This window comes from Malania oleifera, chromosome 9, assembly GCF_029873635.1.
Source record: "Malania oleifera isolate guangnan ecotype guangnan chromosome 9, ASM2987363v1, whole genome shotgun sequence".
Lineage (NCBI taxonomy): Eukaryota > Viridiplantae > Streptophyta > Magnoliopsida > Santalales > Ximeniaceae > Malania > Malania oleifera.
This window is the reverse complement of record NC_080425.1, coordinates 31,105,928-31,121,768: the sequence shown is the minus strand read 5'-3', so window position 1 is coordinate 31,121,768 and position 15,841 is coordinate 31,105,928. Positions and strand designations below refer to the sequence as shown.

The window sequence follows — 15,841 nt, the reverse complement described above, 5'->3', positions numbered from 1 at the left end:
TCTCTTTACATTCCTTCCTTGCATGTTGAAGTGCTTGCTAGCCCTATGTGGGAGCATGCAATGGGTGTAGAAATGGATGTCTTGACCACTCAACGGACATAGGACGTGGTGGATCTTCCTCCAAGTTACGCGTTGGTTAGGTATCATTGGGTCTACACTATTAAATATCTTCTTGATGGCTCTATTGAATGGCTTAAGGCTTGATTGGTTGCCAAGGGGTACCCCCAAACATATAGCATTGATTATTTTGAGACCTCTCCTATTTGCTGAACTAAATTCTATCCGTGTATTGATCTTATTGGAAATTAGATTTGATTAGTACTTATACCAATTGGATGTGAAGAATGCCATTTTGTATAGGGATTTGCAAAAAAGAGGTATACATGGAGCAATCTCCTAGATATGTTGCTCATGGGGAGAATGGAAAAGTATAAGTTGCATAAGGCCATTTATGGTCTTAAGTAGTCTCCTCGAGCCTGTTTTGACATATTTACCATGGTGCTTTCTACATTAGGCTTCATCTAGTGCAACCCTAATAATTCAGTTTTTATTCATAAATTAAAAAAAATAAGACGTTGTACTTCTAGTAGTTTATGTTGATGATATCATCATCATTGGCAGTGACCAGAGCAAGGTTGCAAATGTTAAATAGTGGCTTCAAGATAAATTTCTAATCAAGGACTTGGATGCTATGCATTACTTTCTTTGTGTTGACTATTGAGATTGGTTAATGTAGGAAAGGATTGGGTCTATCTCCGCAAAAGTATACTTAGGAGTTGCTAAGTGAGACTAGTTTGTTAAGAGCTAAACCATTAGATACTCCTATATATCCTAACATGAAGTTATCTAGGGATTTTGGATGAACTTTGAAGATAAATGTCGATATCAACATTTAGTTTGCAGGTTGGTGTACTTGACCATCACCAGACCTGCCATATCTTTTGTAGGGGAGGTGATGGGTTCGTTCATGGAAATTCCCTAACAACCACATATGGATATTGTTTATAGGATTTTGCAGTATCTGAAGGCTCTCCTGGCAAAGGTTTGACATACAAATGCAATAAAAATAGAGAGATCATGGGATACTTTGATGCAGAATAGTTAAGCTATATTTATGATCAAAGGTATGCTACTGAATATTGTACATTTGTGGGATAATCTTATTACTTGGCATAGCAAGAAACAAATTACTATAAGAAGATCTAGTGCTGAAGCAGAATACAGAGCTTTGGCTCATACTGTGAGTGAGCTTATGTGGTTGAAGTCTCTTATGTAAAAATGTGGGGTTTGGTAATGAAGCCAATGGATATTTTATGATGATCAAGTTGTTATTTTATGGTGATGTTTTCACAAAGCCTGCCTTGTCTAATGGTTGTAACAAGCTGGGGTTTGGGTGACATTTATACATCTCCAGCTTGAGGGGGAGTGTTGGAAGAGATTCAAGAGAATATGTTATTTCAGCAATTAGGCTCTGTTAGTGGGGGTATTTTTGTCATTAAAACTGTTAGAATTATTAATAAAGAAGAGGGCAAACCTAGAGCTGTAGGTAAGGCTCCAAGAAACTATCGTCTGTTCTCCTTTTGCTCTCTTCTTCTTTTTTCTCCCTTTCTTTTTTCCTCTTCTTCTATACTCTATCTCCAACTATACGACAACTAGTAAAAGAATTATTCCAAAAAACCAAAGCCAAGGGACAATGAGCAAGTTTTCCCATTCCTATAGCAAAAGACACAAACATTGGGTGACAAGACCTCATTAGGTCTTTATTTTTGAAGCAAGTAAAGGGTCGTTTGGTATCACTATCAAAAATTACAAAAAACAAAAAATCAGAAATGAAAACCAAAAACCAGAAAAAGAAACTAGAAACCAATAACTTGTTTGGTTAATATTGTAAAACTAAAACAAATTAAAAACTTAATTAAAAAATGCTCATTTATGTCTTTAAATCAAATAATATTAGAAAAATATGATTAAAATAATAAAATCACAAAATAATAAAAATTAAAATATACTATAATAAAAATGAAATTAGTATAATTATTTCACTTAATTGTTATATTTTTAAAATTTACTTTACAATAACAATCTTATTGTACATTACAATTGAAAATTAGCAAAATATTTTGTAATTGGATTTTATTATTTTCAATTTTTTAAAATTTATGTATATTTTTATTTTAATTAAATTCAAATTAATATGATAACTTTTTTTTAATTTTAATTTTAATTTTAAATAAAAAGCGTGTATACAATGAAGGATTTAATAAAAAAAAATTCTGGATATTGAAATTTCTAGCAACCAATTGCCAAAACAACTGAAAACCATAAAATCTGGTTTTAGGTTCTTTTGCAAATAGCTGAAAATCAACAATAGAAACAGAAAATCAGCAACATAAACAAACAGGTTTTTATGATATGTTTCTTCACCATGCAGAAACAAAAAACAGAAATAGCAACTATACCAAACAGACCCTAAGCAAGTCATTGATATTGATTTTCTCAAGATACCCAATCCAAGTAAAACATTGTTATTTTTTAAGGAAATTTTAGCATTACAAATTAAAGAATTAAGGGCAAAACGGGCAACATTAGGATCACAACTCAAATGCTAAAAGCAAGAATACTCCGCAAAAGAATCTAAACTCCAAACTCTTTTATCACTCCAGAATTGAACATGAAAAGAATCAAGCATTTTAATCAAAAGGGCAAGCTCATTAGTCTCACTCTTATTAAGGTTCCTCAGAAAATGAAAATCCCAGGAATGCCCACCCACTGGCAAAAGGAAGAAAGCAAAAAATGGGAGTTTGAAGAATCAATAACCAAATAAGATGAGTCAAAGGTGTCTTTACATTCCTATGATCCTCCCAAAAATGAACTTTGAGTCAAAACTTCAATAGCCCAAAGGCCAACAATCTAGCCTAATAACTTGCTTATGATAACCAAGCTTATGGAGTCCATCTTATGAATTTAAACCAATTGAAAAATAAAATGATGCTACATTCCATTGAACTTTATTTCAAATTTTTTACAATATTAATGATGAAATTTTCATTTGTGCAGACCAAAAACTCATTTCTAACATTTGATGATACCAAAAGAAAAAAAAAAAAAAAAAAAATTAATGACTCATACCACATTAATCACTGAAGTGATTAATTGATTATTCTTAAATTTATAATAATTTCATTGTCATCATTTCTGTTACTTTTCATCTACACATTTAAGGTAATTTTTTGTTTCCTAATTGTCAACCATTGAAATTTCACTTGTCAAAGTTGTCCCACATTGAAAAAGAGAGTGAAGGAGAAGTGGCTTGTATACACGAATGGGCCCAAAATGGCAAAATCTAATGGCTCATTCATGTATATCAAGCTCAAACTCCCCTAATGTTAACAAGTGATGTCAAAACCAACGGTTCATAAATAGGCAAACAACGATATAACTTAAGGTGTAAAAAGCAAATTATCCTCACATGCTTATAGATAGAGAACCAAGTGGGTGACCAAGGTCAGTAAGGATAATCCAAACCACGTAGAAGAATCTAAATGGATCCAAGGCATGGGAGTATTACTGAAGGCACATGGAAAGCAATTCAAGGCACAAAAGGCATAGGGAGAAGGTCTGAGCAACTGTTTGAGAAGCTCTTAAGAGAGAGATGGCTTTTGCTCAAGGGGAGTTGCTAGAGACCCAAAAGCAAAGGGGAGATTGTTGGAAATTCCACTATTAAGAATAATCTCACATCAAAAAAGCAAGTGAATAAGGAGTAGCTTATAGACATGGATGGGCATAAGACTTAATAGCTTAAGCTTTTGAGCCAATCTGGTGCTCAAAAGAACTCCCCCCAAAAATTTGAGATGGGAGCATGGGAAACTCGTTGATTGTGCAAGCTTAAGCCACTTGTCAACATTGAACCGTCTTCTTATACCCCATTTTGGGCAACCCCACCAGCACACAAAACAATCTCCATAGCTTGATGAGTTTGTACTATATACGAGAAAAAATTTTAAAAATAACACACAGCTGCACGCCAGCACCCAAACTCAAACTTCCACCAATCGGACTCAATAATGATAATAAAGTTCATGGAGTTCCAATACAATATTTATATTTTTACCTTTTCCAAATCAATAGATCAGTTTGGTCAAGAATAAAACAACAGGTCATTGTTGTAAAATTTCAGTTTTATTTTCTAACAGAACATAATATAAACTAGACACATAACATGCAAAGGATACAAAAGCTCAACCATCACAAAAAGCTTTAATTTTTGAAGAATCATCTTGATCTTCATTTGAATGAACATGTGTTTGGAATAACCAAATCCATCAACATATTAAGGCATTTTAAATGGTGAGATTTACTAAAATTTGAAAGCTAATCCCACATCCATTGAAGCAATTTTTTTGATAAACAAAGAATTGTATTAGAAGAGAAAAGAATGTACATCAGAAAAAGAAGCAGAGGAAAAAATAAAAAACAAGGAAAATAAGAAAGCTTCCCTTTACATCAATGAAACTAGTTTCAAATATGACAGCATAAACCAAAAAACTAAATGACGCAGAGCCCACCAATCTTGCAGCAAGTCTTCCAAAGAAACAGGACGAGAAAAGTCATTTGCCAACACCCACAGTGAAGCAAGATAAACCACTCTAGTCCAAAAGAAGATTCATTGTAATAGACACATCTTTGAAAATCCTAGTGTCCCCCTCCAACAAGACACCAACTAATTGCCATAATAGTGCCTCACCACAAAGCTTTCCTATTTTTTCCTTGCCAAAACCCCTAAACATAATAGTACAAAAAGCCTTCAATGTGGAAAGGCAAACTTAGTTTTCACCAAATATAAATAATTTATAACCACCAAAGTGAACAAGCAATGAAGAAACAAATGTGAACAAGTCTCTCCCCTTCTCAAACAAAGGACACAAACATCAGGTTACACAGCCTTACTAGGCCTTCTCTTCTAAGGCAAATCATAAGAGAAAAGATGCAAAAAAGGCAGTTAGTGAAGCTAAAGACAGATCATTTAATAATTTATATGCTAAATTAGATACAAAAGAAGGGGAAGAAGACATATTTAAACTTGCTAGAGCTAGAGAAAGAAAAAGCAAGGACTTAGGTAATGTAAAATGTATAGAAAGTGAGGATGTCTTGGTTTAGGAAGAAGACATAAATGAAAAGTGGCGAAGTTACTTTAGTAAGATATTTAATGAAAACCAAGTAGAAGGCTTAGATTTAAAATTAAGAAATGAGGACAAAGCTAAAAATGTGAGATTTATTCACAAATATAAAGTCAATGAAGTTAAGTTGGCATTTAAAATGAAAAATGGAAAGCATGTAGGACCAGATAACATCCCAATTGAAGTTTGGAAATGCCTAGGTGGTAATGGAATTATACGGTTAACTCATTTATTCAACATTAGGCTTCTCTTTGGTGTGTGGGTAATGGGAACTTCAGGGGGATGTGCATTTCGGGTGTTCAATGTGATTACCTTTCCTTGTTGAATTGGTAAGGCCTGCTGATTTTTTCAGGTTGTTTCTAATGTTCTTTTTGTTTTTTCATTTTTTATTTTTCTAGGGTAACCCAAAGTTTTGAAAGGAGATGCCTTACTCTCCTTCTTGTACATTACTATTCTATCAATGAAATTCTTTTGTTATAAAAATAAAAAATAAAAATAAAAAACACTTTAATACCTATATACAAAAATAAAGGAGATATTCAAAATTGTAACAACTATCATGAAACGAAATTATGGAAAAGGGTAGTTGAGCAAAGATTAAGGTTAGAAACGAGGACCTCAAAAAAGCTTGGTTTTATGTTTATGAGATCTACTATGCAAGCTGTTGAAGATCTGCCGCATATGATGACATTACACACCACATAATACAAAAAAGTCATTCGTTAGTTTTCTACTTGGTATCAGAGCCTAAGATTCTTAACACCCTAACATCCAATCCCTGGGAAAACTCTAGCCACCATCAGCTTCTCGAGCACAAAGACTCAGGCCAAGAAAGAGGTTCAGATGCTACCCTACCAGGCTGAGAAAGAAGTCCAGCCACGAGGTTCAGCTGCCACCCTCTCACGCTGAGAAAGAAGTTCAGCCGCCACCCCCTTTTCAAGCAAAACCCTAGCTGCTGCACGTCCCTACCCACCTGCAACCAGAAACCTCACAAAGCACCATGTCTGTTGACAGTAATCATCTCGTGTCAGCTATGCAATTCAACAGCCAGCATGATCAATCCAACCTCCCAATGGTGTCTCAGAAGCTGAATTCCAGCAATTATGTCAATTGGGCACAATCAGTCAAGATGACCATCTAAGGAAAAAGCAAGTTGGGATATCTAGATGGCTCTAAGAAATGGCCAGAAGAAGATGAAGCTGCAGCAAAGAGATGGGAAGATGAGAACTCACAGGTGTTGGCTTGGCTGATCAACACTATGCAGCAAAACATTGGGCGTAACTACCTATTCATGGAAAAGGCAAGCAATCTATGGGCAGTTGTGAAAGAGGAATTTTCAAGTGGAGGTAATGATGGTTCAATGTATGAGTTGGAGAATCAGATCCGAGACACTAAACAAGGTGATTCCGATGGTAACTCCTATTTTAGTACTCTAAGGAGATTATGGATGGAATTGGATTATTATCAAAATTTAGAACTTGAGAATACTCGTGTGCCAATTAGAGCTACTCGCCTTATGAATAAGGGTAGGACGTATAAATTCTTGGCTGGTTTACGATCAGAATTTGATAATGTGTGCTCCATGGTGATTAGTAGAACTCCTTTTCCTTCCCTTAGTGAAGCTTTCTTGATGGTACGAAGTGAAGAGAGCAGAAGAAAGGCCATGACTAAGGATCATGGTTCGAAATCGAGGTCGCGAGTAACGTCATGTAATGGTCGCGGGACGCGGGTGTTACATGACGGGAAGCAGGCGTAACGGTCATGAATTTTTTTCACGCATGCACAACCATGCCAAAATTGAAAAATAAGCATGAAATCCATTAATGCATGATTTTTAATGAATTTTGATGGCTTTTATTCAACCTAAAAATGCTTTTTAATAGGTAATATGATTTTTGCATTAATTTTAGTGCGCTGTTTACAAACAAAAAAAAAGCATATTTTTTATAGTCTGCATTACTTTAATGGGTAAAAAGATGTAGAAATGTAATTAAAATGAAGAATCAATTAAATAAAGACACAAAGTTACTAAAAATGAGTCAACACTTAATATACACATACATGAATTTGAAAAATGATTGATATCAAATATCAATAGTTGAATACATGAATACAATTTTACAAATTTATAACATAGCACATGTCACCACCAAAATGAATGATGTGGAGGGTCTTCATAATTTGCATCTCTATTTTAAATGTGAAAAAGACTTTTGCTCTACTTTCATATACATCACTAATAGAGACCCATACAATACAAGTTGACTATTTAAATTTTATGTATTTTCTCACTATAAGGATTAAAATAATTTTTTTTCTAGAAAGTCTAGCAATAAAAATCAGAATTATTAATGTATTATGTTAAAATTTTGTTCATTAATTTATCATTTTTTTACTTTATTTGATAACTAAAAAAAAAAAATAGATCATGTAAAGATTTTTTTTACCTAATTTCAAATTTAAGGTCAAAATGATGTTTTAAAACTTAACAAATATTAAGAAAAAAGAAATATGTGATGGAACTAGCCTTTCATAATTACTTTCCAAAAAAATAAGACAATTAAAATATACATAAATTAAGAAAAATTTATTTTACATATGATTATTGTTGATTTCTAATTTTTTACTATATTAAATTACTTTTTTTTATTCAATTTAACATACAAGTAACAAGTTACAACAAAATATAATTTTTTTAAAAGAAGAATATAATGAAAATTTTAAGTGGCAGTGGGTCTTAATGTCTCACATACGATGTGTGCGCTGGAGAGTGGAGAGTCAAAAGTGGAGTGGTGAGCTGAGAGAGAAGCCTCGAAGCACAAATGGCCAATGATTCCAAAGTCGAAATCGAAGGGCTGGCCGCTGGCAAGTGGCGACGACTGGCGGAGGGAGCTGCCGAAGGGCTATCAGCAACTCACAAAGGCAGCAGAGCTGCTGCAGGGCTGTTGCCGGTGACTAGCAAAGCTGCTGCAAGCTTGCAACTCTTGCAAGGCTGCGACTGCGAGTGCGACTACTTGAGGGGGTAGATGAGTAGATCTAATCTGAGGCTTCGAAGTGAAGCCTTCTTATTTAGCTTCGTCCAACAACAAATCAAAGTTCAAAGGTACGATTTTCATTTTCTTCTTTCAATCTTTTGAATGGCAGATTGAATGGCAGATCTACCAACGATGACTGGTAGGGAGAGGGGAAAGCAGATTTAGGGAATTGTCCTTCGACTGGCAAGCAGTCGGCCCGTGTAATGGACCGTTATGAATTGTAACGTTGGGTAACGGTCGTTATGGACCGTTACGGCAACGTAACGGCCGTGAATTTATTCCGCTCTGCAATATCGGCTTGTATCGGTTTCAGTGACCCCATTTTTTGTTACGTAACGGCCATTATGCTATGTAACGGCAGTTATTTAAAACCATGCTAAGGATCGGAGTGGAAAATTCCGTGGCTATGGCAGTCAATAGAGAACGTAGACCTCCAAATAAGGGGAAGAAAGGGGACAACAAGGACAATCTTTGGTGTGACCAATGCCATAAATGGAGGCATACTATTTACACTTGTTGGGAGATACATGGAAGACCAGGCACTAATAAAGATAAAGGTAAAAAGGTGAGTAAAGTATATATGGCTGAAGGTGCTCAACAACAGGACGAGACTGGGTCAACTTTTACCAACAAGAAGCTTGCAGAACTAATGAAGTTACTAGAAATCCATGCCAAGACTACAGGTGCTTCAAACCATATGACAGGAAATAGCTTTGTTTTTATCTTATATAAACCTATCCCACCATAAAGTTGAAATTTCTGATGGTTTAGCATCAGTAGTTGCAGGAAAAGGAACAGTTCATCTTGGAGGGAACTTGACATTACCTAATGTTCTACATGTGCCTCGACTATCAGCAAACCTAATCTCTGTTCAAAAGTTATGTAGGCAACTTAACCGTTTAGTGTGTTTTTCTGAATGTGGTTGTTTGCTTCAGGATCTGACCTCAATGCAGAAGAGTGGTCTGGATGAGGAAGAAAATGGGTTGTGCCTAGTGAAGATGCACAATGGGCACCAACAGCAGATATGATCCACAAGTTTTCATGGAATGCAACGTCTTGGTAATCCTCCTGAAGCTTGGCTATGACATATGCAACTTGGTCATCCATCTTCTCTTGTTCTTAGTAAAATGTTTCCTAGCCTAATAAAGCCCTTTGATGTATCCCAGTTTCATTGTTCTACTTGTGAATTAGCTAAACATCGTAGAGTGTCTTATCGTTCAAGTACTAATAAAGCATCTACTCCTTTTTCAGTTATTCATTCAGATGTGTGGGGACCTTGTCGCACATCTTCTGTCTTTAGTCATTGTTGGTTTGTAACATTCATAAATGAGCACACTAGACATATGTGGGTGTATCTAATGCGTGACAAATCTGAGGTTTTTTCACTGTTTGTTATTTTTTACAACATGATCCAAAATCTCTTTGAAACAAAAATTAGAATACTTAGTGACAAAGGTAGAGAATATGTCAATAATGACTTCAAAACATTCTTTACCGAAAAATGCATTATTCACCATATGTCGTGTGCACACACCTCTCCTCAAAATGTTCTAGCAAAAATAAAAAACCAGCATCTTTTAGATGTCACGTTCAGCTCTTTAATCATAATGTTCCTAAGCATTTTAGGGGTGATGTGCTCTTAGCTGCTACCTTTCTTATAAAAAAGATACCTTCTAGAGTTTTAGACTTCAAATCTCCACTGGACAAACTCAAAGCTATTTACCCCACAGTTAAATTCTATTCTGATCTCCGACTACATTTTTTCGGGTGTGTTGCCTTTGTTTAGAATGTGTCAGGAAATATTAGTAAGTTAAAACCTCATGCAACAAAGTGTATTTTAATTGGGTACTTGATGTTTCACAAAGGGGAAGGTGTTATTGTCCACAGACTCGTAAGCTTTAATAGAGATATCACTTTCCAAGAGTTGGTTCCATTTTACCTCCCTACTACTCAGCAGGGGGAGAATAGGGTCAATCCCGAGCAGTTCTGGAGTCCTAATCAAGGTCTAGATCAAGTCTCTATGGCAATTGCTATGCCTACTGGCATGCAAGAATATGAAACAATCACTGAACAGCTTGACCACCCTAACATGCGGTTTGATCTCCTACAACTTGTACAAGCACCTAGAGACATCCTCCCATCAGACACTTCGCAACCTGAACCTAAACCTAAACCCACAAATAGCCTACAGCAAACTAACTCTTCTAAATTGTCAAAAACAGCAGATTTTTTGACATACCAAAGAAGGAGGGCGACACTACCGATACCAGACAAAGAACCAGGCACAACTGAACCCATTCATTCCCCACAAGATCCCTTGGATGCAATAGAGGAAAGTATATCTGAAGGTACAAACTCAGCTTTAGATTTACACAGTGAACTTGATATGCCTATTGCTATTAGGAAGGGGGTTCGACCACTGTCAAATTATGTATCCTATCATAGGCTTGGACCAATGTTTAAAGCTTTCACTACCAGCCTAACAAGTCTTTCCATTCCAAAGAATGTCATAGAGGTGCTTCAACATGAAAATTGGTGGAAAACAGTATTTGAAGAGTTGGGAGCGTTAGAAAAGAATCAGACGGGGAAGTTGTGCCCACTACCAAGAGGAAAAACGGCAGTTGGTTGCAGATAGGTATTTGCAGTAACGTATAAACCAAATGGAAGTGTTGAAAGGTTCAAAGCATGCCTAGTAGCTAAAGGATATACTCAAAGTCCAAGTGTTGATTACTTTGAAAATTTTTCTCCAATGGTTAAGAACTTAAGATTAATACTGTTTGAATCTTACAGTCTCTAGCAGCAAATCTAGATTGGGAACTGAATTAGTATGATGTTAAGAATGCATTTCTTCATGGAGAACTTGAGGAAGAGATCTACATGGAAATTCCACCAGGGCTAACAGGAGAAGATGTAAAGGGGAAAGTGTGTCACCATCAGAAATCCTTGTATGGACTAAAGCAGTCACCTAGAACATGGTTTGGGAGATTTACAAGGTTCATGAAAGGAATGAGTTATAGGCAGCGTCAAGGTGATCATACTTTATTCATCAAACACTCTACAGGTTACAAGATTGTTGTCCAGATTGTGTATGTAAATGATATTATTGTTACAGGAAATGATAAAGAAGAAATAGAGAGTCTGAAACTAAGGATGGCCCGAGAATTAGAGATCAAAGACCTCGGAAATCTAAAATGTTTTCTGGGATTAAAAGTTGCCAAATCTAAACGGGGTATTTTTATCACCCAAAGGAAATATGTCCTTAATCTATTAAAAGAGGTTGGGATGGAAAGAAGTAGACCAGCAGGAACTCCAATTGAAGCAAATTCCAAGCTAAGAGTGAATGAAACGGGTGAAGCAGTTGATAAGGGAAGATATCAGTGGTTAGTTGGTAGATTAATTTACCTATCACATACTAGACATAATTTTGCTTTTGCTGTAAGTTATGTGAGTAGGTTCATGCAGTGTACTGGTAAAGAACATATGAAAGTTGTGAATCGAATCCTAAGTTATCTAAAGTCATGCCCATGGAAGGACATCCTATACAAAAAACATGATACACTGAATGTAGAAGTCTATACAACCTCAGATTGAGCAGGATGTCTGGATGATAGAAGATCCACTACAAGATACTGTGTGTATATGGCAAGAAACTTAGTTACATGGAAGAATAAGAAGCAAAATGTTGTTGCTAGATCCAGTACAGAAGCATAATTTCGAGCCCTAGCTAAAGGATTAGATGAGATATTATGGATTAAACTAATCACGAAGGACCTGTGAAGTTCTGTGAATGAACATCAATGGAACCATGAAGCTCTACTATGACAACAAGTCAGCAATCTCATTAGCTCACAATCTGATACTACATGAATGAACTAAACATATTGAGATTGATAAACACTTCATTAGAGAGAAATTGAGTCTAGAGAAGTGTGTATGTCATATACCCCTATAGCTCAACAAGCGGTGGATTTGTTTACTAAAAGGTTAGACAGGAAAACTTATGAAGCTCAGGTGGATAAGCTTGGAATAATTAACATCTATTCATCAGCTTGAGGGGGAGTGTTGAAGATCTGCCGCATATGGAAAGCTACCATTCTTGGCAACTCTAAATATAGAGTGTGCTGAGAATCATAATTAGTGTGTCCTACATTAGACTTGCCTTATTAGCTATAATTTCCTAAAATTAATTGTATAGAGTGTGAGTTGATTTCTTTCTATTTATAGGCACCTGACTTTATGTATAAAAGCAGTGCATGTAATGACATTACACACAACATAATACAAAAAAGGCATTCGTTAGTTTTCTACTGAAGCTATATATCTTTTAAGAAGATTAATGGAAAAATTTAACGAAAAGAAGAGGGACTTGCATATGGTTTTTATTAACTTAGAGAAAGCATACGATAAGGTACCTAGCAACATTCTATGGTGGGTTTTAGAGAAAAAAAAAAAGGTGTACGTAGTCGGTATACTAATGTCAATAAGGATATGTAAATGTAATAATGACAAACATTAAGACTATAGGTGGAGGCCATAGAGTTTCCAATCACAATAGGTGTATATCAAGGATCTACTTTTAGCCCTCATCCTTTTGCTCCAATGATGGATGAACTTAAAAGGAGTATCCAAAATGAGGTTCCATAGATTAAGTTGTTTGCATATGATATTGTCTTGGTTGATGAAACTAGGGGTAGAGTAGAATCTAAGTTAGAATTAAGGAGATAAGCTTTAGAATCTAAAGGTTTTAGGATAAGTAGAAATAAGACACAATATATGAAATGTAGTTCCAATCATAATAGGAGGAATAGCGGAGAAAAGAATAAACTTGAAGGTCAAGAAATCAATAACACTAGTAGATTTCGATATGATGGATCTGTTATGCAAGTTGAAAAAGAAATTGAAGACATGATGCATAGAGTTAAAGCAAGTCGGGAAAAATGGAGAAGTGCTTCAAGTGTTATATGATCGTAGAATACTCTTAAAATTAAAAGGGAAGTTCCATAAGACAGTTGTAAGACCAGCTATGTTGTATGTATTAGAATGTTGGGCAACTAAGAAAGAACGTACCCAAAAAGTAAAAGTTTCTAAGATAAGAATGCTAAGGTGGATGATTGGTATAACATTAAAAGATAAACTAGGAATTAACATATTCATGGTAAGTTAGGCATAGCTCCTATAAAAGATAAGATAAGGGAGGGACGATTCAGATGGTCTGAGCATCAGCAACATAGGCCAAGGTGCGCTAGTGAAGAGTAGTAATCTAGTTATTATGAGGGGAAATAGAAGGGGTAGGGGTAGGCCTAAAATAACTTGAAATGAGATAGTGAGTAAGGATTTAATAGCCCTTAATTTTTTAGAGAAAATTGTCCATGATCGCGTAAATTGGTGGAAAAGGATTCATGTAGCCAACTCCACCTAATGGGACTTAAGGCTTGGTTTGTTGTTGTTGATGTTCTAAAGCAAATCATTGGTGTTGTTTCTTTCAAGTATCACAATCCATATAAAATATTTTATTTTTTAGGGAGCTTAGCTTTCCAAATCGAAGAACACAATGCAAAAGGAATCGCCATAGAGACACAAGTTAAGTAGGGGAAAGAAAATCTACAAGAGAATTCCCTAGAAGGATCTAAGCTCCAAATTCTTTTATCACGCCCTAAATAAACATGAAAAGAGTTGAGCAAACCAGTCAAAAGAACCAACTCATTAATCTCCCTCTTATTTCTCCCAAAATGGAAGCTCCAAGAGTGCCCATCCTCTTGCAAAAGAAGAAAAGCAGAAATAGGGGTATCATGAAGATTAGATAACCAAAAAAGACAAGCAAATGTAATAGTCAAAGGCATCTCCCCCACCCATCAATTCTCCCAAAACAAATATGCTCCCTATTGCCCACCATATACTTGACTTTAGGAAGGAAATAATCATAACTTCTGAGACACAAACTTCCAAGTACTCAAATAAGTACTATTAACTCCCACTTTAGCATCTCAGGTTTTGTAGTAGACCAAATTTATTGTGAATAGAATTAGGTTCTAAAGAAAATCATAAGTTTCATAACCATTCCCCACAAAAGAAATCTTTTTGGGCATCAAATTACAAAGAACCAAACCTCCATCCTTTTTAGACCTACACAGTCTCCCAACTTACAAGATCTCCACTACCCTCTCTCCAGCTCAACAACAAGAAATACCTCATTAGTTTCTCAAGCCTCCATGCCAATCTCACAAGAATTTTCTAGAAATAGAAGGATGATACAAAGGAATGAAGGACACACAAGCATGGATAAAAGTAACACGACTCTCTAAAGTGAAAATGCTCCTTTCCACCCTTCCAATCTCCTAGACACACTCAAAAACAGGGTCCCCCAAAGAGTTAGCATTGGAATTACCACCTAGGGGAGCACTTAAAAAGGTTATAGACTAAGTCAAAATAGCACAATCAGCTAGCTTAACAAAAGGGTCCACCCTAATACAAAGAACCACAAATCAATCTTACCCTATATTTGGAAAGGTCTTGGATTTTAATTTATATTAAAATTGGATAACATGTAATATAAAATTATATTAAAATTTGTCCAAATCCACCCAAACCCAAATCCATGCTCCCAAATACAAGGTTAGAAAAATTAATTTTCAGCCGGGATGCTTTCTCAAAAAACTGTAAAATAATCATCAAATTAGACATCCCTAGAAGCAATGAACCCTCCAACTTTCTTTATCGCCGGATTTGAAATAGAATTTTTTTAAAAAACGAAAAACAAAAAGCATTTCAATCTCCACATAATAGACTTCAACAACAACAGTAATTCTCCTACCTTCAAAACAAAACCAAAACCACAAAAACGAAGCCACTCAAATACAAAGACGAAGCAAAAAGGAAAACAACAAAATAAAACCTGATCAACCGTCCGCTGGTCCTCAGGAGACGCATCCGCGCCGCGATCGAGGGGCCCAATGACGCCAAGGAGCTCCTCCTTGAGGGAATTGGCGTCTCTGGGCTTGCCCAAGAAGGTGGGGAAGAAAGAGACCGAGGTTCTCCATTTCAAAGAATGAGGGGTCGTGGAGAGGCCAAGGGCGGTCGGTGTAATACTGGTAGAGAAAGGGAAGAGAAAGGGAAGTGTTGAAGATGAAGAGTGAGGGTGGAGGAGTGTGAGGACCGAGGGTGGAGCGCGAGGGAGGACCGAAGATGTAGAGGCAGAGGATAAGGCCATGAGAGTGGCGGTGGGAGCACTGTGAGTGTGGGCGTAGTTTCAGTTCCAGTTATCAGTATCCAGAATGTGTTTGGCGGTCTTCGTTAACGGTCTTTCCCCCGTATTTTTTTATTTTCTCTAATATGTAATCTATCATCTGTAATCCTATATCGAGAATATCACATTTAATAATTATTTCACAACTCCTTTAATTATCCACCACAACCTTAAAATATTCTTATAATTAAATCAAATTTATTCCTATAACCACTCATAATTATCCTAAAATATTATTATAATTATCTATAACTATCCAAAACAATCTTATATTATTTAATTATTTATTATTTTGTATATATTTTTTAAAAATTTTAGAAAATAAAGAACTATGAAGCACAAACAACAGCTTGTTAACGAAGACATTAATAATTTTCTAATTTTTT

General features: G+C 35.7%; 1 protein-coding gene across 7 annotated transcripts in view; it reads right to left on the bottom strand.

The window, feature by feature from the left end:
- LOC131163783 (probable plastid-lipid-associated protein 4, chloroplastic) overlaps window positions 1-15,538 on the bottom strand; it is an 87,779-nt gene extending 72,241 nt beyond the window's left edge. For 3 of the 7 annotated variants that reach the window (XR_009139119.1, XM_058120526.1, XM_058120525.1), the window contains exon 1: window positions 15,105-15,507. Coding sequence is in view for 6 of the 7 variants with exons in the window: in XM_058120526.1 (XP_057976509.1) it covers window positions 15,105-15,419 (315 nt within the window). In the remaining variant the exon portion in view is untranslated. Of the gene's footprint in view, window positions 1-15,104 lie in introns of all 7 variants that reach the window. The other 4 variants (XM_058120524.1, XM_058120529.1, XM_058120523.1 and 1 more) reach the window with 3 other exon arrangements.
- Between the last annotated feature and the right edge of the window lie 303 nt (window positions 15,539-15,841).